Source organism: Stigmatopora nigra, chromosome 19 (assembly GCF_051989575.1).
Source record: "Stigmatopora nigra isolate UIUO_SnigA chromosome 19, RoL_Snig_1.1, whole genome shotgun sequence".
Lineage (NCBI taxonomy): Eukaryota > Metazoa > Chordata > Actinopteri > Syngnathiformes > Syngnathidae > Stigmatopora > Stigmatopora nigra.
The window spans coordinates 6,127,126-6,154,082 of NC_135526.1; the positions used below are offsets into that span (position 1 = coordinate 6,127,126).

Genomic DNA, 26,957 nt, shown 5'->3' on the forward strand with positions numbered 1-26,957 from the left:
ATTTTTTCCAAAAGGGGTAAAGAATATTTTTGTATTGAAATGAAGTGGCAGGCCAGATCCGGCCCTAGGGCCGCCAGTTTGACACCCTAGCGCTAACTCATCATTCACACCGCATTGCGACGGCGCATGTCAGGATGCGCCCGTCAAATGATCTGATGAAAGGAGGCAGGAGGAGCATGGAAAAGCTGAAGTGGCTTCTGGGAAATTGCACGCCACGATGATTTTCAACACAGCCAGACAAATATACGGCGGATCCAGCACCGCCTATTATTGCCACGGGGCGTAAAAGTGCATATTTAGATTTTCCAGAAGGTAAACACAGCAGAAACTGCCAGTTTCCTCCGCGGAGACGGAATCAATGACGTCGATGGCGGTCAATGGCGTGAGAAAAGAATCTGGGGGGGAAAGTAACTGGCTGTACAGTGGACGGCGGACGGACGGACTTAGGAAGTACATTTGCATTCCCGGGCTCTCGCTCACATCCTCTGGAGACTCCCGCATGAGCGAGCTTCTCGGTCTCTCTGAGGATAGGCACTCAGTGCACGTAGCGGTGACCTTGTCCTTTTAGCTGGCTTGCCAGGGCCGAGTTTAAATACAATCGGGCCACTGGAGAATTAAGCAAACTGGCCCTCGCTCTCCACCGAGCAGAGATCCAGGACCTTTCTCATTTTGCTAATCAGGCTAAAGATTCTTTCAAAAAAAATCATAAGGGCTAGAATTCCACATAGGTGGATACTACGATATCAGCATTTAGTGTAGCCTACCTTGTTAAATTTGAGGTACACCTAAAAATAAAAATTGAACTTGACATGCATGACATTGCAAGATGATGAACGAAACCATCTTACCTGGGGATGACAAACTAGATCGCTCTGGACATCCTTCCTGGTTGTACTGTTCACATGACTTCCTTTTTGAATGTGCAATCCAGAAATGGATTAATACAGTATCTCAGAAATACCAGGTGCGATGATTTTTCTTCAGATTTTTCCTACAAAGTAGCAAAAAAATGACTGCATTGACTTAACTTATGATATTGACCCTAATAATGTGCTTTTAATACTTACAGTATCTCAGAAATACCATGTGCGATGATTTTTCTTAAGATGTTCCATTTAAAGTAACACTTTTGTACTCCCTATTAAAACCATGAATATGGAGATGAAAATTGTGAGTGTAATACAAGAAAAATTGTCATTTGAATGAAATGAAATTCAGAGCAAAACTCACATTGAATATCTTCTCTGTAAAACACGAGTGCGTTTTCAAATGTTTTCTTGGGAGTCAGTGGCCTTGTCACAACTCGTCTTCGTCGCTCTGGCAGAGGGTAGAACAAAGATTACGGGGCAACTGGGAGGCGGATTTCATCGGGGGAGACAAAAGTTTCAGATTTGCCATGGAAGACAACGTCTAATCCTCTTATTTTTCTCTTCCAAATTCTTCAAGTTGTGAGAAGTTGTACAGTAGTTGATTGCACGCAGGAAAATGAAATACATCATTTGATGTACCGGACTAGGAGATAGGTGCTTAAGTGTATTGAGGTGATTTAAACAGCGCAGTGGTAAGTGAGTCATCAGGAGTGCAGAGGGGCCTCGTGTGCGTTGCCGAGCCGTTGGTTTGAGTTCCACACATTGTGTACACGCTGTTCATTCATCACTGAAAAGACGGGCTGTTTTGCTTTCAGTCATTCATCTCAATTTCCATCGCTCCATCCAATTGGAACACGTGGCTTCTGTCTTAATGGCACATTGCGGTGAACGATGGCGAAAGAGGTTCAAGTTTATCAACCTTTTATGGTTTCACTCCAGGGACGGTTTTTCTAATGGGCAATGTGGGCGACTATCTAGGGCGCACTGGATTTGGGGGCGTATGTCTTTCCATCAATTGTCGTGAATATTATCCCTCGTGTCAAGTTATTGGCGGATAAAGAGGAATGGATCAAAATCCCTAAATACTCAGTTTTTAAAGATCTAAAACAATGTTTATGTGAGCTTTTTTCTTAATAAGGGAAAATGTCAATCATTTTTCATTTAAAAAGGAAACCATTTTTCTATTATGTTCAACATTAAAGTGGAAAAGTGAAGATATTTATATATATATATATATATATATATATATATATATATATATATTTATAAAAATTCCAATTATTGATTTATAAGGGAGAAAATCAGGAAATATAATGTACATCTATAATCTTCATTTGAATTGGACCCTAAAAAAGAAATGTCATGATTTATTTTCTTGTCCTACAGTATAAGCTCCAAATTCAAATCATGTCAAGTATTTTAAATATTGCATTATTGAAGTTTTCCTATTCTAATTTCGTGATTGTTTGTTCAATTGACATTGCAGTTCAAGTTAGCTTGTTTGGTTCGGGTGTGAGTGGTCACTTACCGCGATGGAAGTCCGTCAGAAAGCCATGACGCCCAGTGGTGGAAAAACAGTTGACCCCGCCGCATCTTTTCTCCACACTCATGTCTTTGAAGATCATCAGCGGGCGTCCGAGTGGCAGCTGATGTCATGGCTTGTGTCAGCAGTCAGCCAGCGTGTCAGCTTGGGGCCTCCACGCTCTCATCATGCAAGTTTAAACGCTGCACTCGCCGCTCACGTCCCTCCCGCCAAAAGAAAGGTGAGAGTGGACGTTTTTATTAAAGTCATCTATTTCTTTGCCTTCATCTTTCACTGAAGAATTGAAATATTCAGGTATAAAAGGGGGGAGCTATATAAGAAATGCACTTGAATTATGAATGGATGGTTTCCTCATAAATGTAGCGCCAATTATTGGCAAACTGGACTGGAGTTAATGTAGCTTGTCACTTTGTCTCATTTAATTGGTTAATAAAGTAGCCTTTGGAATGAGTATGAATCAAAATGTCATAAAATTCAGTTCTATTTTCAGTCCTGGGATTGGGATTAGATTATGTAACAATGCCATTTTAAGAAAAAAAATCTGCATTAGGTGCTATGCCAGGTTTACTGTTTACATCAGTCATCGGAAAATATGCATAAAAGTGTTTGATTGGCATCCCTGGTGGGAAAACAAAATGTCTGCCTTTCGCTGTGAAAAAAAACAAGTGAAAAAGCAGCATCCTTCACACACACACACGTCTATGTTTAATTCCGAGTGAAATCTCTTTAGTTCGACGCTCTTAATTAACGGCGGCGAGATAACAAGCGGGGAGTTGCAAATGCGGCCTGGGAGCGCCCAGCCAGCCAATAAGATGCCGGCGAATAATTCCCTCTTTCACAGAAAATGACATATTTGCGCTGATTTCCATTGCAGCGGCGAGCCTTTGTTAGCCACGCAGTTCTAAAGCAGAATGTGTCGACAAATGCATTGTGGACCGGCGATTTAATTGCTTACACGTGTCGTATTTAATGACGCGCGCACACATATTTCATTTATTTTATCTACAATGAATACAAATGAGACGTCCCGAGTGGTAAATTGGGCCTGATGCCATTTTCAGAAGATTGCAATCGAGTAAAACGGAGAAAAAGGAGTCAAACTGGATTGGACGCCTATTGGCAAATGGATCAAATCTGGATTTGGGAGACTTGTTGTTGATTCCAGGTTAATTCAGATTGACTTGCTGTAAATTTTTGGTCACCTGAGTCTGTTTTTCGGGGGACTTCTGTGAAACTGTTCCACCTTAGTCCACCATTTTGTTCCTTTTTTTTGCTTCTCTTGAGGATTCTTCGAAATGACAGACACACCAATTTGACTGGCGGGAGTAGGACAGACGACAGGAAACAGATGAGTCAGTTTTCACTGGCTGGAATCTTACGTCGAATCGCGTTCATGTCTCCATCTGGCGTTCGCCGCCCCCTGCCCGCGCCATCCTCCCTAACGCCATCACAGCTGTGAATGGCGAGCTTTCACTTTGCTGCTAGAACATAATCGTGCGGCGAAATGATTTTTTTTGCCAGAGGACCGCCAATCTTTTGGAACTGGGAGGGTGGGCGACGGACGAAGCAATTGCCAACGACGATATTCGCCTTTCCACGGGCGCCATTGTGTTAAGAAAAAGCCTTTGATTTTCCCATTTATTTTCTCTACCTCTCCAAATCGAAAAATCAAAGCGCCATTGTTTGCTGCTAATTGTGGGTTATAATTGAATATAATGCGAAATCTCTTGCTACCACAAAAGGGAGTAATCCATTGGCCCGCCCGCTTATTGGAGGGGCTGAAGGGAAGCGATGCTTCTCGGCTTGGCGCCCTGCACACAATCAATTGGCAAGATCTTACTAGCGGATTTGGAAAAGGCCATCGCGATCCAGAAACAAAATGCTCGCCACTATAGACACACTAGATCAGGGGTATCAGACACGGGTTGGTTTGCGGCCCCGCTTTAACGTCAACTTGAGTTCACATGTGCACTAGATGATCCTATCATTATACTAATCAGTGTTGAGTTAATAAATAAATGACAACTTGCGTCCATGCTCCTTCAGTGGATCTTCTTTAAAAACTATTCATATATAAATAAGTAGTGTTTGTTGACTTGATGGCAGCAACAACAAAAAACATGGCTTCAAGGTCAGGGATAATAGCCTATTAAGCAGCTAACTGGATTACAAGCAGCCATATTTGCACGGTCATGGAGAGTAACGAGCCGCCATTCTGCCTTTGGTACATTTTTGCCTTTTTACTGCACAAGAGACTTTATTTTTGGGTGACAGCAGACTAGCGGATGATTTCCAGTCCGATAGCCATGATTTCTGAATTTTTCCTTGACGTGCCATAATCCCGACGGACAGATTTGTCTCGGAATGGCGTTCACCTCACGTCTAGTTTCTAATAAACTACTTTATAATCGACCCTAAGGAACGCAGAGGGAAGACAGGGAGCAGAGAAAGGGGCCACCGATTAAATCCCGAGCTAATCGGGGACTGACTGCTTACGTAACTGGGCGACTCAGGGTGATGTCAGCATTTTTATTGCTAAACTTAATTTTGCTACCTTCTTAAATGCATTCCTCTTTTTTTCCCCAACTGAAGGTTTTCTCAATTTATTGTAAACATGGATGACTATTAAGTATCCTAATCGAGTTGGCATGAAAGTGAAGCCCTGATTTAGAGTGTTCAACCATGCATATTCTTGGGAAACCCAAGTACCCAGAGAAAACCCCCACAGGCACGGGGAACTCACCCAAACTCTAAAGGAGAAGGAAGGGTATTGAACCCTATGCCTCAGAACAGCGAGGCGGATTTATTTTCTCACTCAAAACCAAACACTTTACTCTTGTCATTCTCAATGAATATGCTTGATTGTAGGTCAGTGAGAAAATGGTGAATCATCATTCAACCAACTGCTTGGAAAGCAGTAAAAACGTTGGTGTGTGTGAATGTGTGTGAGTGTGTGAGTGTGTGCGTGTGTGCGTGGAGATGTTGAATATGAAACACAAATGATGAGATGAGTCACAGCAAGCCAAAGAAGACAAAGCTGTCCACATGAGTGCTTTGAGCCGGACACACCAGGGGTTTTATGCGCGTTTCTCACGGGAAATACTACACACCAGGTCTGACGAAGAGTGTGGGTTATCTTATGGGCTAGGTCACAATGCAGCCTCCACCAGGTTGGGACGACGGGACGTCTTCAAATGACTCAGATAGGACGACGCGATGCTAATGCCCTTTAGTGACTTCTCCCCCAAGAAGAAGAGCTGTCGAGGATGACAAGCCTCTCAATGGGCAGAAGAAGAAAAAGCATCTAACTCGGGGGGGTAGGGAACCTATGGCTCGGGAGCCACATGTGGCTCTTTCGATGGGTGCATCTGGCTCTTTGCTAACCAGTGAGCTAAAATATGGAACCCGCTGGTGACAGGACTGAGATATTACATCTAGAACTGCTTTAATGGTCATTTTTTGCATTAGACTGCTAGAATGCATACTCATTGATTAGCAACTGCATAAGAATGTTTTCAAAAGTATTCTTTTTTTTCCACTTTAAAAGTAGTGAAATGACTCAAATAAAATACAACCATTTACATGTATTTTGACTTTTAAATTCAGAGTATGCTCTCAAGAAGAACATTAGAAAATATGAATTGTTTATGGCTCTCTTTGTCAAAAAAGTTCCCGACCCTTGATCTAAATAATATGGGGATTTAGGATTGAACCTTGTGGAACACCGGCAATCTATTTAACCCTTTGTCATCCCTTTATATTCCTAAATTTCTTTTTGATTTCAGATTTTAGAACTATAATGCTGTTTATTCCATCCATAAAAAGTCTCTGCATCTGAGGTCTGTTTCCTAAAATGGAAAACTAACCATAATTTGTACGCATGTCATAACCCATCTATCAATAGCATATGCTAACAGCGTGTAAAGTTGAGGCAAACACCATTGCAGTCGACTTCATTTTGTCCAATTTGCGCTATACTGAAATTTAATTATCCTTCTTTGCTAGGCTGCTTTTCATGTGAACAAAATGATTAGCATCCATATTAATTCATAAGGACATCTGCCATCCTCGTCTTCCCTCATCAGTTCAGCCGCTTTCTTTGTCCTTCATGTTCCTTCACCATTATTTCTTCTTCTTCTTCTTCTTCTTCTTCTTCTTCTTCTTCATCTCCTCCTCCTCCTCCTCCGTTTACACTCCTCTGCGTAACCTTGCAGTTTTGTCTTTAATATTCATGGCGACCGTACCCGAGGGGGATTCTTCACAGTGTCTCTCTAATTTAAACCAGATAAGCTTCATCATTCACACGCTGACTTAATATGTGTCACGTGACCACAGGCGTGGTAAGGGGAAAAAGAAGATGCAGCATCAGTGGATGGCTCTCATTTCAGGAAGTCTTTCATCCATGGGTCAATTCCAACAACCTTTTTTTATGTTGTATAAACATCTGATACTACAGTATCATTTATGACTGTTTTATTTTTATTCATTTTTTGCTCCAAACTACATGAATTCCATCGGTTTTGACGTTCTACTTATCCTCATCACCCATGACCACCCTAATCCAGCAGAATTAATACACTACTGCATGCATAATATAATGAAAATAAATGAAAAATGCAGATAGAAATGACAAAAAAAAACGTAACCGAAAAAGTAAATTCAGAAGCACAGATGGTAAACTTTTTAGAGTCCAAGTGACTATTTGGGGCTTTTCCTAAAACTTGACCCCATCGAGATCTGGTGGCCACTTACCTGTACATCACATTTTGGTTCATGTTATTGTTTCTAATAATGTTTTGTAATAGAGCCACTCATGAAAGGAAAAGATTACAAACCCCAATGACACTGTAAAGTACATTTTTTTAATTTTACCACGTCGTATTATTTAAATCTGAATGAAAAGTGATGCTTTTAAGTGCAACGAATTGGCCAGTTCGTGCATGCAACATTGCACAAAATGAAATTTTGTGCAAGTCTACAACAATGTTGAGTGTGAAATAGTAACAGAATGTTAAAGCCATCCGGTTAATGAAATAAAATGGTTACAATTTGTCTCTTTTTGAGAAGAGTCCACATACAGACTGGCGTATCCGCTGTCATCTGGCCATTATGCGCGTTCTCACCTCGACACGTTATCTTTATCTTTTCACCTCGCTTTGCTAAGGAGGACACTTTTTGTATTCTGGACACATGTTGCCAGAGGTCCTCTTATCTTTTTTCCCCTTTGAAAGGTAAAAACTGATTCTGCGGTTGAAATAAGAGGAAAAATATTCTAAAGGCGACTTGTGTCACTATACTAACCGACCGATATGACGAAATGCGCCGATGCTGACAGCCGCTTCATCTTAGTTATGAACACCAGATCCTTTAGTACGCATTCATCTATGGTTGCAGTACCATGGGGATTGAACACTTGATCTTAGAATATCCCTTTTGACTAGACTATGTACTTTATACTTTATACTTTAATAATGAGTGATGAGTATGTTAATACTTTCGTCCTTTTTTTTCTGTTTATGTTTCATATGTACTGTTAACGGATGCACTTTTTTATATGTATCGTATTTTGTGCTGACCCGGCCCATCTGTCAAATTTTTAAAGTCAATGTGGCCCCCGGGCCCAAAAGTTTGCCCACCCCTGTGCTAACCACTCGTCCAATGTTCCTATTTTTGAAATCCAAATATACAATCCTTGAATACTACTTTAGTTTCTGGGATCAGGCTAACAAAATGTATAGCATCTAAACTTCATCTTGCAATGCGATGCCAAGTAAGTGTCATGGCTGCTAGAAAGAGTGCATAAACCCCTGTCGCCGAATGCAAGAAGCAGCTTCTCGTGGTGGCAGTGACTTCCCGTTTCAACCAAAAAAAAAGGGTGAAAACGGGGGTTGATCGTACCCTTGCATTGCTCGGTGACATTACACAGAAAAAGTCTGTTTAGTCTTTAAAGATAAATTCAGGAGGAACTGAAAATATACCAAAGTCAACGTACCTTTTCCATAGATCAGAGGATTCCAGGTAACCTGCAAGGTTAAAAAAAACAGAAAAAAGTCATAATTAATGCATAGATTTTAAAATGGTTGAGCATTCCATATGTTACGGTAGGCTGCACCATTGTGGTGTTGCTATGACGATGTTTATATATTTTTTTCTGGGGCGGTGACGGTTGAAATGAAGGCTTAGTTAAACGCTTGCAGTTTGCCGCTATGTTCACGTGTCAAGGTTATACAATAGGGAAGATTATAAAGTGGTCTTCGGGGGGAGGAAAAAAAAGAAAAATGGTTTCAAGGTGGCCTTTTAAGGGCATTAGACAACAGGGAAAGAAAAGTGAGAAAATCAATGTTTCATTTGATGGGCGTGGCTAGTGATGCTCTAATTTGGGTTTCTTATTTCTCCCACACAAACGCCACGAGCTAAAAACATCACCTTTTCTCCTCCTATAAAATGTCAAGCTTGACAGAGTGCAACTCTCAGTGCGTCAGTTTGTCCTGAATGCTAATGAAGTCCTGCTCGGCACATCCGGCTATTTAATTTGCAGACATTTTTTTTCTTCTCCTCCCAGAGTCCAAATTAAAATAACTGAATAGGACATCAATTATATTAGTCAGCAAGGAAGGACAGCGTTTGTCATTGTTTGAGGAAGACTGCCAAATAGTCCCAAAAATTGCAGTTCAGTTTGCCATATTAAATTTGCATTCTACTTTCATAGCTACCCAGAAAAAAAGACAATTAAAGTTGTCCCAGATCAGAAACTTTGAGCTAAAATGTGTCCTGAAGTGGAACATTTTCCGCCTGCAGCTAAGCCCGCAGCCATGTGGTGCTTTGAGCCAAATGCTAAGCATTGTTTTGTTTTTATTTTTTTTCTAATTGTGTCATACCTTGTTTTCATTGCTACATATTAATTCTGAATTAAAAGTAATGCGGAAACATACTGTGCCAAATTACCCATTTTATCGTTCTCTCGTCTAACTCACTGGCTTCTATTGACAGTCCAATTCATTAAAAACATGAATACAATATAAATCAACTATAAAAAATTATAGAATTTGGAGCTGGTATCCATAAAATGAAGATCCTAATTAGTAGGCAGATAAAAAAAAAAGTTGAATATTGTGGCCAACATGCCCCAAAATGTTGACACTACCGTATTTTCACAAATATAAGGCGCACCGCATTATAATGCGCACCCTCAATCAATTACATATATTAATTATTTTGCCATATATAAAGCACAGTGGATTATAAATCGCCCTGTCTATTTTGTAGAAAATCTCCGACTTTTAAGTGCGCCTTATAGTCGTGAAAATACGGTAAGTCTTTATGCATATAGTGAAAGTATCAAGTATATTTTATGATGAACTATATATGAGCATCCCTGTTGTTTTTCATTTGGCATTATGCTAATCCATATACACTTAACTTTCAAATCCACCTTGTAAGAAGTGGATCAGGGAGTCATACAGCCCCATGATTTTTTTTAACCCAACGACTGCCATTAACATCAATAGACGTCCAAAATATGCAAACACTCAGGACAAAGTGCTTCCATCTACACCTTTTGCTGACATTGGCATCTATTTATTATATATTTTTGGAAACAGGATTTTTGCATCTGTCAGCTCTTCCTCAGGCCGGCCTCATCAGCGAAGAGGACGTCTCTGGTAATCAAGTCGAAAATGAGGTTGTCACAAAATGGCCACCTTGGGAGCTGACTGCTGAGTAATGAACTCCAAAAAGCCTATTTATACATTTACAGCTGCTGTGAGAGCGCACACAGCAGATTGTGCGGATAAAGTGCAGAATGAGCTACGCCCATTGATCCAAAGGGGATATTGATTGGACGCCGCTGGATTATGACGCCTGCCGCATACTGGCTCATTCGACGGGATTATGCAAATGAGACAATTCAGGAGGAGGCGGGTGGTTTTTTTTCTTCTGATTTCCACTGGTCGACTTCAAAGCGGTTGGCGCCGCGTTGAGAATTAGCGCCGCACCACCTCATCCAGCTGAGGAAGGAGAAAAGGGAGTGCGCACCTTTATTCATATATTAACGTGTAGTAGGAAATGGTGAGTCATACCATGTTAAAATTTGCTGCTATTGACGTTGGATGGATTTTCACCTGGATTCATTTATATACATTAAAAGGACAATATTTACTGGGGTGTGTTTTGTTTTTTTGTTTTTTTATATTCATAAAATGTAAAAAAAAAAAAAAGGACTGGTTGGGATTTTTTCAGTGCCATTGACAGACTGTGGCAGTCATTCAATCCATTTGGACTTGTCAAAATAAATTGAATTTCCATTGCAGTCAATGGCATTTAACATGTAATTAATTTAAAAAAAGGTAAAAGGGATAGAGATCCTGGCCTAGTAATAACTGATTGGACGTCTGTCAATGGGAGATGAGTGAGAAGGAAGATTGAGGGAGAAATTATTACTAAAATGACATCACCTACTACACAGAGGAATGTGGAAAATGTGACTTTTTCATGATCTTTATACGATCCAGTTTTTGCACCCAAAAAAACTGATCTGGATCAAAAGGAAATTTAAATTTACAGATAAGGGGCAGGAAATTTAGATCTGACATCAACACCATTATAAAGCATTTGTTTTTGTTTCCATGCAAATGTAAAGTAGAGGAAATCAGCCCACATGTTAACCATATAATGAAAATCAATGGTGAAGCATCATCATACACTTGGTCATTATTACAATATAAGATCACAAACTACTTACCGGCTACTTGTCTGTGTTCAGATATACTAAAGTCATCCCTCGATCATAAGGAATCAAATGGGCTAATATTGGAAGCGATCGTGTTGTTCGATTACCCTATTGACCATTTTCCGATCAAATGTTTGGAAGAAAAAAAACTCACATGTAGACCTCTGCATTGAAACGAAACGCCATGCATTCGTTAGATCGCTCGATAGTAACACTGTAGTATTCTGATCGACATCGAAATTGAATTAAAACTGTTTTTTTTGCGTTTTTTTTGGAGGAATTGTTTGCAAAGAAAATGACTACACCATGTGGGTCATTCGAGTTCCGGGAAATACAAAAACCAGGTGATGGGGGCATGTAATTGGCAGGGGAATTGGTGCATGAGTACGCGTGCTTGGGACAAAATGACAGATGTAATGTCTTCCACTTCTTCTGACCGCTTGGAAGACATCATATTTATCCATTGTTGCCACACTGTGGCCACCCTGAGGATTACGTGTGCCTCCTCGCTTTATTTCTGAGTGAGAACAATATATGAAACCTCTGACGTTCAAAAAACGAATTAAACAAGAAAATAAATTTTAAGTAGCTTGGATTTTTATAACCCAGCCCCAACCCAGGCATGTGAATAAATTCAAATGTATTAATGTTATTTTATGTGATATAAACTCAGATGAGTTTATATCACAATCAGCCTACCATGCATGTTTTTGGAATGTGGGAGGAAACTGGAGTACCCAGAGAAAACCCACACAGGCCTAGATATAAACTAAGAATCATATTATTTAGTATAATGTGGGAAGTAGGGTAAAAAGAAGAAAAGAGGAATGTATTTTTTATTATTTCAAATGAAAACATGCCTCCTTTTGAAGGTCTTTTATTGTAGTTTTTTCAATGTAGTATTTATTTGTATTCACAACACAGACAAATAAATCACAGCGTTACAATATCGACTCAGAACATCCAGTAGAAGATAATGAAAGCCAAGTGAGACTCCACAAAGTAGGCAAGCAAGAAACCATCCAAAGGCAAACAGTGTTGCTGAACATATTAACCAACAAAGCAGCTTCACCTTAATTCAGAATTGTATAAGTATCTAACAATCATATTAAATATATTACGAAACTAAACTACTAAAGCCTTTAGATTGAAAACATCAAAAAAAGCATGTGGCGACTTTTCTATGCTAACTCAATGAGAATTATTGCTTTGGCTGACAGCGAACATTTAGTGTCACATTCCATGGATTTCAACTGAAACAATCGTTTGTGAGAAACATTCACAATAAAGTGTTTTTTTTTGTTTATAAAAGGCAAATGAGAAGCATTCCAATGTCACAAAGACACCATTTGAAACAAACATTCAAAATATTGGCAAGGAGGAGGTGATTGGATAAATATAGGAATTTGTGCCACATATATACCTTACATTTTTAATTTTTTACTGTATTTTACTTTAATTTGAAAGAGAGTAGTGTAGCACCGATATGGATACGGTATTAAAAGGATGTCATTGGTAGAAATAACATGCCAATGCTATGCAATATGTATTTTGGAGATCTAGTAAGTTTCAATGGGTGGTTGCCCTACCCAAGATGGCCGCCAGCTATACGTCAGAATGAGTATTGATCGCCAAACATTACGAAAAATGATCATAGAAAGCAAATGTGAGAGTAGTACACATACAAGTTGTGTAAATAAGTGAATGTCAATCAAGTCTGGATTGGACGTCTATGGCCGTCAATGGCGTTGAATGCGTCAAAATAAACGTGACTACGACAATCGATAAGTGATGTTTGACGGTGCATTTACGTGATTATACGAGCCGCCGGCAGTGAAGTAATTTTACTATCGAGCCCGAATGTTTTTACCGGCGGGCCTACCGGGAAATCCCGTTGTTTGTGGTAGAGGTGGGCGGGGCTTAGAGGTTGACCAGGTGAAGGTCGGAGGCGGAGAAACGTGGGCACAGGGTGGCGTCGGGGTCACGCAGCTGCCGCAGGATCCGCCGGTGGAACTTGGCGCGCACGCGGTTGAATTCCATGATGTCGCTGGGGTCCTCCTCGATCCAAAAGCGATGGAACTCGTGCATCAGGTAGCCTGCCACACATACACGGTCATTTGGGGTCAAAATTGGACATGGAATGGCAGGTAGTGGGCCTCACTTACAGAAAGTCTGCTGGAGGTGCTGCAAGGTGGGCATTTCGGGGGCCACGTTGTACAGGTGGGTTTTCAGGGCGCCGCTGGTCAGCAACGAGTAGGCCAGGTCCGTTATGTTGATGCCGACAATGGCGAAAGAGAAGCTGCAGGCAGATGTCATTGTATTAAATCTCTTTTTAGGGTTAGAAATAGGCACGGGGAAGGAAGCCTTACCCAATAGCCTTGTCAATGTTCTTCTGCTCCCTATCAGACATGTTTGCCTCACTGAGAAGGACACAAACACACATGAAACTTCAATTTTTAATGGTTAGTTCTGGGCTAAATGTGTTTGTGGTAAGCATACTATTTTTTCATGGATATTTTTCTTTGAATACAAAATTACTGCCTACTCACTTAACAGTAAAGTAACTGCTATTCCAGCTTAAATGTCTGAAGGGCATTTTACTTTGTTTTCTAGACGCTCGTGATTGGGCGTCTATCCTTTTCAATGGTAATGAAAAAAATGAATAAATAAATGTAACTTTTTTTTTCTTGATGCAGTCTCAAAAATGGTATCCAGTAATTTTTAGGATATCAATAGGAGTTGGAAAAAAACATATTGTGACAAATAATGTTGCACAGATACCGTTTTTTTGTTTTTGCTTTTCTTGGGTTGCAATACTAATTCTGAAACCCAAATTGTATGCTTGATGGCCATCTTGGATAGAGCGACCAGAAGTTGGATTCTAGATATCAAAAAGTACATGATGGGCAGCATTGGCATGTTATTTCCCAGCCTTCCCTTATACCAATGAGTTCGATTTAAGAGCCATTATGGTAACCTTGTGCACTTAGGCCATCTTACAGCACTAACACTTGTACATCTCATCAAGTTAGCATGAAATAGCTGACGATAACAAAAGGATCCCCAAGCCCCCGTTTGAAATGGAGTGCTTTGAGTGCCCGGAATGTGTGGCTGAGTGGGGGTGAAAATGGAGTATGTACCTGTGACTCCCGTGTGCACTCCTGTAGCAGACGTGGGAGCGACACAGAGGTGGGAAGCGCGTGTCGAAACAGACAGAAGAAGCTCACTGAGATGCTGATGGCAAAGCAGCAATGCGATAAACAGAAGATGAGGGAGGCAGTGGGTGACCGCATCGAGCTGTCAACATTTGCTGAAGATGGACAAAAGCATACTGACAAACCTTTTGAACTGTTTGGGGAATTTTCCACAGAGTCTAGCAAGCATTTTGGACACTTTTAATTCACACACTTAACTCAGGGATGTCTAGAATATTCCACTTTGGAATGGATTGGAATGTAAATGCTTTTGTCCATGAGTTGTGAATTAGTGTGTGTTTATGTTGCCGATAGTGAGGACAATGAACACCTTTGCTATAGTGGAACAAAAATAATAATAATAATAATGATGTAACAAATAGTGCATGCGAGAAAGTAGGCGGTCTTTTAACATACTTGTGTTTGGGCAGCAAGGAATCGTGGAGCATCTGAAGTGCTGCCGCCTTGTCGTGTTCTGCAAAGTACCTGCAAAAAGAAGTGATTGCAGTTTCTCGTTTAAAATTGCAAAGTAGTCAAATAAAATTGATTTTGGAGGAAGGGGCCGGTTTTTCCTATGGGCAATATAGATGACTGCTCAGGGTGCAATACATTCGGGGGCAGACTAGAGATCTGTCCAATTTTTTCGTTGTTCTTCCAAGGCCCAAAATTAGCCTAGCTCCTGCACAAAAAAATGAATTTTTAACTTACAGCAGAACATGGAGGCCCAACAAGCCCATGCCTCGGAAGTCCGTCTTGGGATCGCTGCCTTGGAATCCAATTTCGCACCACTGCTTGGAAATTCTTCCGGTCAGAGGGGTGTCGGGACGTAGCTCCTTCCATAACTGTAGGGAAAAAATATATATATTATAATGTTCAATTGAAAACGCATCTTGACAGGATTTTGGCGCACCTTCATCAGCATATCCTCATGTTGGGCATTCTCGCAGTCATAAGGCTCGCGTCGGAGCTTCTCCACTTCGGCCAATAAGCTCCGGTAGCCTACGATCTGCAGCAGGCTGGCTTGCAGGGAAATGCCAAGCCTGGAGGGACAATAAACATTCCAATTCTACAGTTTCCTACAATAATTGGAAATAATGTCAAGGCACCATTAAAGTGACTAACTCCATTTTATGTTAAATCTGAGAAATGCAACATAATGTAGACCGAAATTAACATTCTTTCATGCGCTGATATTTTCAAATTTAATGCAGGCTGATAAGCACTCAACAGGGGGCTTACTGAGGGTTAGTGTCAGGGTTGATCTTCTTCAGGACCATAATGTCCTCAATTGTTTTCTCCACTTTATCGGGATGAACACTGAGGGCGGATTGCAAAAGCTGCAAAAAAAACAATGTTATACATTTCAATTCAAAAAGACGCCATCTTTAGCAATGGCACTTACCTCTTTTTTGGAGTACCTCATAGAGGATTCTGTAAGGAAAGTAAACAAATTAAGAAAGGACAAGATAAAATATTCTTCAAGAGGTCGGCGGCGGGTCGCGAGATGGCACCGATCTTGAGGGTCCTGCGGGCGCCATGTTTGTTGTTGTAGCAAATCCGCTGTAGCTCGCAGCGTCCCGTGAACTTGCGCACCATGAACTTCAGGCCTCTCCATAAACATTTGCAGTAGAGGAACACGAAGAACTGGGTCAAAACCCTGAAGGGGAGGGGAATAAAAGAATATTTTTAAAGCATTGCTTTGACATCATTTTGGCGCTCAGGAACTTTGAATGCAGAGCTGCCAACTGGAATACTGGGAAATCTTTTTTTTTCTGTCTTAACAGCGTTCTAATTGAGTTCCATCAACATATCAAATGGAGAGTCGTTTTACCTCAGGAAGTTCTTCATGATGATTGCTGTCCTTTTTACTGGATTTGCTGTTTGGGGTTGATCTGCAATGACAACATAGTGCAAAATATACATGGTGAAGCACACATACATGAACATTTGGCTTAAAAAAATACAAATATAAATAGGCATATGACTACATTTCCAATCATGATGTTCATTTCATCCTTTTTAGTCAATTGTAATGAGCTTGATACTATTACGTCCAATCCATTTGATCCAAATAATTTGGACGTTTTTCACCGTGAATGGCAGCTAATGAATATTGATATAAAAAAAATACATGATTACGATTTGCTTGCCACTGACCACAATAGGCATCAGATTAATTTCCCCTTTAAAAGGCTTTTTTTACGAATAAGAAAATGCGTGGTGCTGTTTTGGAGTGTTGTTCCGTACTAGCCCGGCTTTCGCCCACCCCTGCGGGCGGGCCTGCATCCAAGGAGCTGTCCGTGGTGCGCAAACTATGAAGGCGCGACCACTCTCATTTGCCTTTTGTCTCCTCTTCGCCAAAATATACACGTGAGCAAATGATAGACAACGGTCAAGCGATCACCTGCCACCCGATTTGCAAACCATCGCATTTGCATAATCCGCAATCGTCCGCGGCATTGCAAGGTCAGACTTTGCGTCAGAAAATACGTCTAAAAAAGAGGATCTTACCTTTTTTTCCACCCTGGGAAAAATAATCTTTACAAAGGAGGTGCAAGGTTAAGCAGACGACGTGCTGTTTTGTGTCACTCCCCCGTCACTCAGCTGCAGACGTTCGTTTCGCCTCCATGACGACGACGTTGTGTGACAATGAAGCCAGATGGTGGCGCTAAACTGCAGTGAGGTGATCCTTACGTGACATGGGTGGTGAGTATTCCTTCAGAATAAAATACTGTAGTCGTATTTTAATATATACAGGCCTTTTGCTACTGAAAACTGGTTTCTGAAAAAGATGTTTTAAAAAATCAGTTTATTTAGTTTAAACAAAAGATACAGTAAACATTGTTGACAGGATAAAAAGGTTTTAAAGGTAAACAAAGCTAAACATTTTTAAATGTAATTAAGTTCACCAACAGCAGTATTTACCCACATTCTTTCCAAAAGCGTAATTAAAAATAAACCTGATCAGTGTAAATAAAAGGTTTGATTCAACAAAACAGTGAAAAAAACTGTAATGCACTTTAGTTGAGCAGCTGACAATATTGCAAATATGAATTATATCAGCAGTAAACTTATATTTGGAAAACTTTAAACAATAACACATTTTTGGCTATTTTGTAACAACTTACCTTCCAAATAAATACATAAAGTCGCAATTGTACAGGAGATTGTATTTGTCTGTTTTAAAAAGAGGTCAAAATCAAGTCCCAGTAAGAAGCGAAACTATAAAATGAATTAAAGAAATGATTAAAGGAAAGGATATAAAACAGCAGAAAAGTTGTGGATTGTGAAATGTCCACAGTAACATTTGAATCCAATAACATGTCGCCTTCCCAAAATGAAGGTCAACAACATACTTTGCCTGTCCTTGTAACAGCACCACAGACTTGACTTAAGAGTCTTCTTTTCTTAGAAAAGAAAGACTTCCTTCTGCGGTCATGGCGCAGAGCCCACCGTCAGGTGACTCTGCCCGGTGGAGTCAGCGGGCAACAAACGGTCCGAAGCACTCTGGGCATCCTGGTCCGAGGTGTCCCCAGAGACGGGCTCGGGTTGAGCAGTGCGGGTGGGCACGGCGTTGAAGGTGATGAATCCCACCATGATGAGTGTGAATGCTATGATGTACAGCGGGGAAAACTGGAATAGAACATATTCATAGTTAAAAAGGGACCAAATGATGGAGGGCCACTCCATTTAGCAACAACTCATTGTAAGATATTGCTCACTATCAATGTAAATGAAAGCAGACAAGGCCCTTTACCTTGTAGTGGAAGAGCAAAAAGCCACAAAAGAGGCTAAAGAGGTCAGCGGTGAGCAATGAGAGGTTAACGGCAGTGGCGCTGGTCCGCCTCACCACCACCGGCATGAAGCTGTAAAGGGCAAACATGCACAGCATGTAGAGGACGAACAGCATGGCTGCACCACATAAAAGACAACACAAGACCTTGGTTAGGGTAAAACAGGACAATTACAAGTCTGTATTTACTCATCTAGAAATTTTAGCAGCAGGTCAAACAGAGTTATCTTACCGATGTGAAAGCTCCATTTGATTTTCTTGACTGCACCAATTTCCAGTGCGGCCCTGCAGAGGAAAACACGCTCAGCTATTAAGTACAATGCAATTTAAAGGCATTTGGGGGGGCAATGCAACTCACAGCTGAATCCCACTGATGATAGTCCCAAAGAAGCCCATCATCCCCAAAAACTCCACCCGGCTCCTGTTCTTTACTGTCAATTCCTGGCACATGTTGGACACAGCGTAGAGAACAGCACTGATCAGCACCAAACTGTCACCCAGCACCACATTACTGGCTGCGGAGACATAACGTTAATTTAAAGCAACGATTCAATGCAGACACGGTGAAAAAAGACACACCCGCTTACCGGAGTCAGGATCTCTTCCGGCCAAGACGTCGGCACCCACCATGGCGCCCACGCCCAGCAGGCACACGCTCACGGCGATGTAGTGCAACGGCCTGTAACGGGTTTTCAGCAGGAACCAGGACATGACCATCAGAACTGGTACCACAAAGCAGTCCAATAACTGCACAAAAAAGGTTTCCAAAATTTCCCATTAAAATAGTCAAGTCAATGATAGCCAATGATGGCCCGTAATTTTGACTAGGAGGGGCAAATGAACATTTGATATATTGTCAATATTTTTTTTTCCTTTTCAATAAAGATTGCTACCGATATAGAGACCATCATTTTCCACTAAAATATTCAATACCTGCCCTTGATAGGTCTAATGACGTCAAAAAATTAGCATTTAAAACAAGTTCATGCGTCATTAAATATTTCCACCAATCCCAAACATTCATGTAATGTTGGTGTTACTAAACCAATTACTGTTGTCTCCCACCTGGATGCTGGTCAAATTGGTGTAGCGGTAGGCCATCACCACCGTGTAGTTAGCTTCCACATCAGCCAGACCCATTAGCAAGTATTTCCACCACTTGGTTTTAAGTACTTGCAGGATGTTTTGCTCCTCTGTGAATTAAAAAAACAAACAAAAAAAAGGTGAAAAAATAAATAATAATAAAATAATCAGTAGTCAACATTGTGTGTATACCTTTGTAGGTGCAGAGGATGGTGGTATAGGCAAGCAGAAGCAGGGCATAGTTGAGAAAACTTTGTAACATGGGCGTTTCTGCGCCAGCGTTGGCAAGATACTGGCAGGTCACCGCCGTACCGCAGATCATCAAGGACAAGACCTGGCCCATGACTAAGGTTTTCAGTAAATCCCTGGAGAGCAGAGAATACACGAGGATCAACAGGGCTACTCTGGATGATGTTCCAAGAAAAACACGTCTGCATTCCAAGTACTCACCATGTGAAGACGTCTCTCAGCTTGTAATTGTAAAGACTGCAGGCCGATCTTAGTTTCCCACACATTCTTTCCTCGTCTTGGGCCTCCATTGCTTGAAAGCAATAAAAGATGGCAAAAGAGGCATGTGAAGGAATTAGTGTCCTGGCTAATTAAGGAGAGCACGCTACACGTCACATTGGAAAATCATGTGTTTCCAATTTCTTTTGACTTTTGATGCTTTTCTGGATTCTTTGGACAAATAACGTAAATTCTACAATAGCCCACATTAAAAAGGACTGAAAGCCCAAAATACAGTCATTTTACATACTTTTGTCTCACATAAATTCTGGTAAAGCCACAACAAAAGAAATGTAGGAACACATTCTAATCAGGTTTCTCCTCAATAAAACGATTCAAATGAAATTGCTATTTTAAAATAAAGGCAACATACATAAAACAATATAAGAGCAACATGGTAATGACATCAGACATAGTCTTACCTTCAGGGCAGAGATTGTTTAGGCACTTCAAATGAAAAAAAAGGCTATTTGTAATGTCTAAAATCTAAAATCACTAGTCTGAGTCCAGATGGATAAAAAAAAGAAAATATTTCACATTTTTTAACCTCTACCAGCATGCACGCGTCACTGTATGAGACTTATCATGCTGTCACACAGGAAGCGCCCCCTTCTCCCCCGTTTTCTCCACCTACTTCTTCCATTGGTACAAAAATGAAAGCCTTTTGTGTCCTAAGCCAGAACCTATCGGATCTTTTGCTACATTAATGAAACGTTTTATCGATGCTAGATCGGTGTGGGAGGTTAAAAATTGATGGATTCTATCTGTCTTGCTCTTGTTACTTCAGAAAAAGTGTCTCATTATTATGACGTACGAAGCCTTGGCCAATCAGACTGCTTGCATAAAACGTCACAGCATCGCTCTTGTACCTCATAAAAACAAATATAATTTCACCAGTAACAGCAATATTTGCATAAATAAATACGATCCAAGAATGAGTGTGACTAAATGTGAGCTAGATAAGCCACACAATACTGTGATCAACAGTATTTAATGAACTAAATGTCATGCAGTTATATTATAGCTTGACTTTACTATAAAACGTGGATCATACATTGCATGAGCTTGGGTATGTCACTTTGACATTTAAAAACATAAATGATAAGGTGAATCCACACTTCCTCTAATAACTACGTCTCTTATCATGAAGTGAAGGATGAATTCTTTGAGTTGTTATTGGAAAATGTTATCACATGGCACAAGAATGATAACACAAGCCCTCGCAACTCCCCCCACGACACTTGTGAGGATACACTGTACAGAGAATGAATGAATATTACATAGTAGTATTGACCTTACCAAACCATTGGCCGTGATTGGCGTTTTCTGACGCCGATCTCAATTTGCGTGCTGTGATGGGTGAAGGGGCGGGCTAAAGCAGAATAGACCAGGAAGTGCATAACGTAGTGAGACTGCACTTTGACGTGAGCTGGAAAAGCCGACTTGAAACGAGGTAGCGTTACTCCGTTGATAATTCCTCTTGATTTCGATTAATGATTGAAATAAACATACAACGCACTTTGATCTTTAATTTTCCTGCATGTAGAAGTCGTGGATGGTCTTTTAAGGAGAAAAAAACGATGCATATTAGCAAACGTGGATGAATGCTATTGTATGATACTTGTTCTCTTTGCATGGAGGTTTTGATCACTTTCAGTATATGATTGCACAAAATACATATTATTTCTATGTTAATTTCTGAGGTAATGTTGGATTTAGTCGATTTGTGATTAGGATGAGTTTAGTTAATTTCACTTTCATTTCCATCAATGCAAAACTAGTAGAAGGAGTCTTTAGTGTTTTTTTTTCTTGACCTACTTTGTGTTTATCTTTGATTTGTATGCTGAGTTGCAGAATGTGAAGTCAAAACACCATCAATTGCATTCATGGAAGTCCTGTTATCACCATCATCATCATCATCACCATCATCATCATCATCAACCTCATCATCATTATTGTGTTATGTTTCCCCTACAGTTTAAGAAGTTATTTGTCATCTGATTTGAAGATGGTGGACTCTCAGTACTTCCTCCCTAATGACATCGGCGTCGCCGCTCTGGACTGCGTCGAAGCTTTTGGCTTGCTCTCCCCTCAGGAGAAGTTGTACGCCCACTATTTGTCGCATGCATCCTGGTAGGTCATCATTGGCAGCCATTTCAAGTGACATTTCAAATGGATTGAACGTCAACAAGTGGCAATTAGATAGAATTTTTCTGGCAGAGTGATGTAATTGCTCCTTCTCTCTTAGGTATGGAGGCCTGGCTGTGCTACTGCAAACCTCCCCGGAGTCACCACTCATCTTCGTCCTGCTGCAGAGAATCTTCCGAAAGCAATCGCCCTCGCAGCTGGAAGTTGTAGCGACAGCTGCTGGTCTCAGCTCCGAAGAGTACCAGGTACTTCTAAATCTGATGTACTTTTTCATAGAAATCAATCACCTCATTGACTTGAATTGTTGTTTTTTTCTATTCTGTTCTCTTTCAGGCCTTTTTGGTGTATGCAGCAGGTCTCTATGCCAATATGGGCAACTACAAGTCTTTTGGAGATTCCAAGTTTATTCCAAATTTGCCCAAGGTTTGTGCATCTTTATAGTTATGTTATGCTAGCATGGCACATAAAGTATATGTTAATCCCTGATACACACAAAAATGGATGGTTTGTCCTTACGTAGGAGAAGCTAGATGCACTGGTGAGGGCCAGCCAGGCATTTAAGGATGACCCAACTGAGATGGCTGCTCTGTGGGACTCTTGCTCATGTCCTATTTACTCTCTGATGGACAAACAGAAACAACTGGGGCTTGGTGACAAGGTGAGGCTTTGTAAATGTTGAAAAGTAAACTACTACTATTATTAGGATATTTGTGCTTTAAACTGAAGCTCATGACTTGTGTCTTCAGGGAATTACTACCTATTTCTCAGGAAACTGCGGTATGGAAGATGCTGAGTTGGCACAAAAGTTTCTTGACTCCAAAGTAAGCTATTTTGAGACAATTACAGCTTCAGTTATTTGATACATTTAATAAATTGAATTGAGTATTACTGGTAGGCGTCCAATTCATTTGAAGTGGGAAGACTTTTCAATGTCAGATCTCCCACTTCAAATGGTTTGGATGTCTAGTGCCATCATTGTATTGTATTTCAGTTTAAATTTTTATTTTTTTTATATTGAACTGATGGTGTTTTCAATAAGAAATGTGCTTGACCGTCATTTCTCTTCTTCAGAAACTGTCTGCATACAACACCCGCCTATTTAAAAGGGAAAATGGTGACAAAACCTGTTACGAAGTGCGCCTGGCCTCTGCCGTCAAGAAAGGTCAGTCATAAAAATCAAATAACCAAACTTCATTACACTTTCCTAACGCAACTCCATTTGCCAGACTGCGCCGTGGAGGGCGAGTGCGATTTTTGCTGCGGGTGCTTCGACTTTGAGGGAAAAGAGTTCTCTGTGAAAAGGGGCGACTACGCACCAATCATGGAGAGGGTCTGCCATTATCTTCAGAAGGCTGAGGTGAGTAAAAGAATTGGCATTTTTTTCAAATGGCTACAGGCGTTTTACAATAGCTCCCCCAACAAAAAAAATCCAGGCCCACGCCGCCAATGATAACCAGAAGAAAATGCTTGAGGAGTACAGACGAAGCTTTAGCCTGGGCTCAGTGGAAGCCCACAAGGAGGGCTCTCGCTTTTGGATAAAAGACAAGGGGCCCATCGTTGAGAGGTGAGAGCCTCTGAATGCCACTTTAACGATGAACCGTGCTCACGAGTCTTTCTCCTCCAGCTACATAGGCTTCATTGAAAGCTACAGAGATCCCTTTGGTTCCAGAGGAGAGTTTGAAGGTACATTTCCATCTCTTTGTCGAGGTTCTCCCACTTAGCGCTCTTCTGATTTTTAGGTTTTGTGGCGGTGGTGAACAAAGCCATGAGCGAGCGCTTTGCCAAGTTGGTGAGCTCGGCCGAAGTGCTGCTCCCCGAGCTTCCCTGGCCCAGGGAGTTTGAGAAAGATGCTTTCCTCAAACCGGACTTCACGTCCCTTGATGTACTCACCTTCGCCGGCAGTGGAATTCCAGCTGGAATTAACATTCCTAATTGTACGAGTGCCAAAAAACATTAAGCTGGGTTGTCAAACTTGTGTTTGTCGAAGCCAGGATTTTAGTTTTGGGTCATTTGGGGGTGATTCATGTTGGCCAACACATAGACATTTTTAATGGTCGACCATATATATATATATATATATTTTTTTTTTCCTAGATTGTCCACAATTATATCCATTATGATCACTCGTTATAAAAGTCGGGCCGATATATGTCTTTTTTAAAATATATTATCCCATAGACATGCTTAATATCATACAATAACATATGTTCACTATTTTGGCCAACCTCTAAAAATATTGAACTTAACTGTGAAGTCAATAATTTACACACAAAATGATCTCCGATCTGGCCCATCCAGTTTGACATCCCTGCTTAAAAAGCCATTTTTTTCTCTAAGACCACTAATGTGTATTTTGTGAACCAGATGATGACATCAGACAGTCAGAGGGCTTCAAAAATGTCTCCTTAGGAAACGTGCTGGCTGTGGCTTACTCCACCAACAAAGAAAAGCTAACATTCTTGGGCGAAGAGGACAAGGTGAGTCGCCATAATTGGCGAGCAGGTCGCAACCGACCATGACACGCTCTCCACATCTTTTTTTTTTTACCAGGATTTGTTCGTCAAGTGGAAGAGCCCATCTTTCGAGGTCCAAGTCGGACTCCATGAACTGTTGGGCCACGGAAGTGGAAAGTTGTTTGTCCGGGTTGGTCAATCTTTCTTTCTAACACAATGAATAATTTCGTTTGATTTGAGGGTGTGGCCAAAGCTCCAGTTCACAATCAGTGTAAAAGTAAAAGTATGAAGCTAGCGAAACACTATTGAATATTTGACGTTCTCTACAGGACGTCGAGGGCAAGTTCAATTTTGAAAAGAATGCTGTGGTCAACCCGGAAACGGGCGAGCTGGTGAGTCCCCTAAAAAATGTGCACCCAAATATTTCCAAACGACGCTGACGGTGCCTTTTTGTTTTTGTAGATTTCCAGCTGGTACCAGGACAGCGAAACTTGGGACAGCAAATTTTCCTCCATTGCCTCCTCCTACGAAGAATGCCGGGCCGAGTGCGTTGGGCTCTACCTGTCTCTCATCAAGGATGTACTCAGGTGGACTCAGCGCTTATTAGCCCCGCCCACGGGAAGCTATTCGCCGTTAACCCGTATGGTTTTGACAGCATTTTCGGCCACGAGGGCCAAGACGCGGAAGACGTGGTCTACGTCAACTGGCTGAGCATGGCTCGAGGCGGACTCCTCGGTTTGGAGTTTTACACCCCCGAGAGCAAGAGCTGGAGACAGGTGGGTTTGACGTCCGCCTCGCCCCGTGAAGCGTTGAGTTTAATTCCCCATTGTGCTCGGAACAGGCTCACATGCAGGCCCGTTTCGTCATCCTGCGCGTGCTGCTGGAGGCCGGCGAGGGCCTGGTGACCCTGAAGGAGGTCGCCGCGGCCGACGGAAAACCAGACGCTCTGGTGGCGCTAGACCGCGCCAAGATCCGCACTGTTGGAAAGGACGCCATCCGCAGGTTCCTCTGTAAATTGCAGGTACGTACCGATATGCAAATGAGCGTATTTTCCGGACTATAAAGCTGCACCAGAATGCTCAACAATGAAGAAGAAAAATATATTTAGAGGTCACATTGTTTATTGAGAGGCTGGCAGGCTTAGCCAAAGGATAAAAATTGTCCAATTCCTAATCCAGAAAATACAGCTCTTTATATAATAGTCTGGCTGGACTCCATTTTGCAGGTCTTCAAATCGACAGGCGACGTGGACAAAGGGCGTGCCCTTTACGAGCACTATTCGACCGTGGGTGAGAGCGGCACGCATAATTTCCTGCGCCTTCGCGAGACGGTGCTACTGCGAAAGGAAGATCGCAAGATGTTTGTGCAAGCCAACACCAGAATCAACGGTAATTTCTTTGCGCTTGCATTCGTCATTTTTCAACCAGAGTTCCTCAGAAGTCCAATTCATTGGAAGTGGCAGGGTGGCAGCCATTGAATATTCCTTCATTTACTGCCACTTCAGGTGGATTGGACGTTTTGAAGATTAAAAAAAAATGTAATCAAATCAAAAATGGCTTTGTTGAGCGATAGGGGGAGCTGCTGACTGTTCTACGTTTTTTTTATTTTATTTTTAGAGGAGAGTGTGGAGCTGATCGAATATGAAGGAAACGCGTCGGGTTTGATTAAGTCGTTCGTAGAGCGTTTCCATGATAGTGACAAACTGGAGGCGGACCTTTTGGAGTTGAGAAGATTGGATTCTTCGTGCTGGTGTTGATGACCGCTTTCTCATTGGCTAGTCTTACTAACTCAATTAACCAAGTTGTAGAACACATCCAGGTTGGCATGACACACATTTACTGGTAAAGACTCACGCTCATAACAAACTTTGCCGTATTTACTCATCGTCTGGGATGGAGAAATTGCAATTTGCAAAATAAAATGTTTGATAAAACTTGTCTTTTTCATCCATAATTGGCCAAAACATTATAGTTCATTTTGGCCATCCATTACTTTTTTAAGTCACTTCCATTTCAAATAGATGAGATGTTCAAATTAAGCTATTTTTTTCATTATATTAATTAATTTACTCCTATTAACAGTAATTTATGATTTATTTTTAATCCAAAAAGCAAGCTACTGCATACTGTCATCATTTTAAATGGATGACCTAAATCCCCCTCTGTTTACTGGACATTGTCATAACTTTGTCTTTTTCTTTTCTTCTCAAAAGTGTTTGAAAAGCGTCCAAGTGGAAAATCCGTTCGTTACTTTTGGCAGCCTCAAACTCGTCCGCACCTGGAAAAAAAGACCACACGTGCCAAGATCGCTGTTAGAGGTCAAATGAAACCCCCCCCCCCCAAAAAATACAAAAGCTAATTCGTACAAATGATGAACTCTCGGCTTGTTCACTATTTTGGGGGATCATTTGTTCCACCAGTTAAAGAAAAAAATGAGCATGGAGGTCAGTTCTATTTTATATCCCATCAGGGTGAGTGAAAAAAAAGTGAAATATGAGCAAAAGCAGACACTGCAGCTGTTTTGTACTTGATCAAAGAAATGACGCCATGATAGTTGAGAATGAGCTCATTGGCAAACTTGCACAACAAACAATTGTTTTGGGCTTTTTTTTTTTTAACCATAAAATCTTTTGTTGCAAC

At 41.1% G+C, this 26,957-nt stretch overlaps 3 protein-coding genes and 1 long non-coding RNA gene across 8 annotated transcripts; 1 reads left to right on the plus strand and 3 right to left on the minus strand.

Moving 5' to 3' along the window:
* Positions 1–879: 879 nt before the first annotated feature.
* LOC144212996 (uncharacterized) lies at positions 880–11,490 on the minus strand. 2 transcript variants are annotated; one of them, XR_013329857.1, is made up of 4 exons: positions 11,153–11,490; positions 8,405–8,435; positions 2,398–2,615; positions 880–991 (listed from the first exon to the last, which is right to left on the minus strand). It is a non-coding gene; the product is annotated as an uncharacterized LOC144212996 (long non-coding RNA). The 2 variants fall into 2 exon arrangements; XR_013329858.1 differs by lacking the exon at positions 880–991 and adding an exon at positions 1,255–1,317.
* A 511-nt stretch (positions 11,491–12,001) lies between these two features.
* Positions 12,002–17,013, minus strand: elmod1 (ELMO/CED-12 domain containing 1). Of its 2 annotated transcripts, XM_077740544.1 has the most exons (12): positions 16,846–17,013; positions 16,166–16,226; positions 15,846–15,991; positions 15,737–15,765; positions 15,574–15,671; positions 15,245–15,374; positions 15,043–15,176; positions 14,752–14,820; positions 14,281–14,301; positions 13,510–13,560; positions 13,306–13,439; positions 12,002–13,236 (listed from the first exon to the last, which is right to left on the minus strand). In XM_077740544.1, exons 2-12 carry the CDS (start codon positions 16,180–16,182, stop codon positions 13,061–13,063), a joined length of 1,005 nt encoding a protein of 334 aa, XP_077596670.1. In that variant the 5' UTR covers positions 16,183–16,226; positions 16,846–17,013; the 3' UTR covers positions 12,002–13,060. The 2 variants fall into 2 exon arrangements, with proteins under 2 accessions (XP_077596670.1, XP_077596671.1); XM_077740545.1 differs by lacking the exon at positions 14,281–14,301.
* A 173-nt stretch (positions 17,014–17,186) lies between these two features.
* slc35f2 (solute carrier family 35 member F2) lies at positions 17,187–21,078 on the minus strand. Of its 3 annotated transcripts, none has more exons than XM_077740541.1 (9): positions 21,017–21,078; positions 19,661–19,751; positions 19,403–19,575; positions 19,193–19,320; positions 18,715–18,874; positions 18,486–18,642; positions 18,360–18,412; positions 18,092–18,246; positions 17,187–17,967 (listed from the first exon to the last, which is right to left on the minus strand). In XM_077740541.1, the coding sequence occupies exons 2-9, from the start codon at positions 19,747–19,749 to the stop codon at positions 17,770–17,772; spliced, it is 1,113 nt and encodes a 370-aa protein (XP_077596667.1). In that variant the 5' UTR covers positions 19,750–19,751; positions 21,017–21,078; the 3' UTR covers positions 17,187–17,769. The 3 variants fall into 3 exon arrangements, with proteins under 3 accessions (XP_077596667.1, XP_077596669.1, XP_077596666.1); XM_077740543.1 differs by having other exon boundaries at positions 21,012–21,060; XM_077740540.1 differs by lacking the exon at positions 21,017–21,078 and adding an exon at positions 20,140–20,190.
* On the plus strand, positions 21,038–26,255 carry dpp3 (dipeptidyl-peptidase 3). Its single transcript, XM_077740539.1, has 19 exons — positions 21,038–21,170; positions 21,695–21,850; positions 21,966–22,110; positions 22,199–22,288; positions 22,386–22,523; positions 22,612–22,686; positions 22,937–23,027; positions 23,092–23,222; positions 23,299–23,429; positions 23,490–23,548; positions 23,605–23,799; positions 24,230–24,342; positions 24,416–24,508; positions 24,648–24,710; positions 24,781–24,905; positions 24,974–25,094; positions 25,160–25,339; positions 25,544–25,706; positions 25,935–26,255. The coding sequence occupies exons 2-19, from the start codon at positions 21,726–21,728 to the stop codon at positions 26,072–26,074; spliced, it is 2,178 nt and encodes a 725-aa protein (XP_077596665.1). The 5' UTR covers positions 21,038–21,170; positions 21,695–21,725; the 3' UTR covers positions 26,075–26,255.
* The last annotated feature ends 702 nt before the right edge of the window (positions 26,256–26,957 follow it).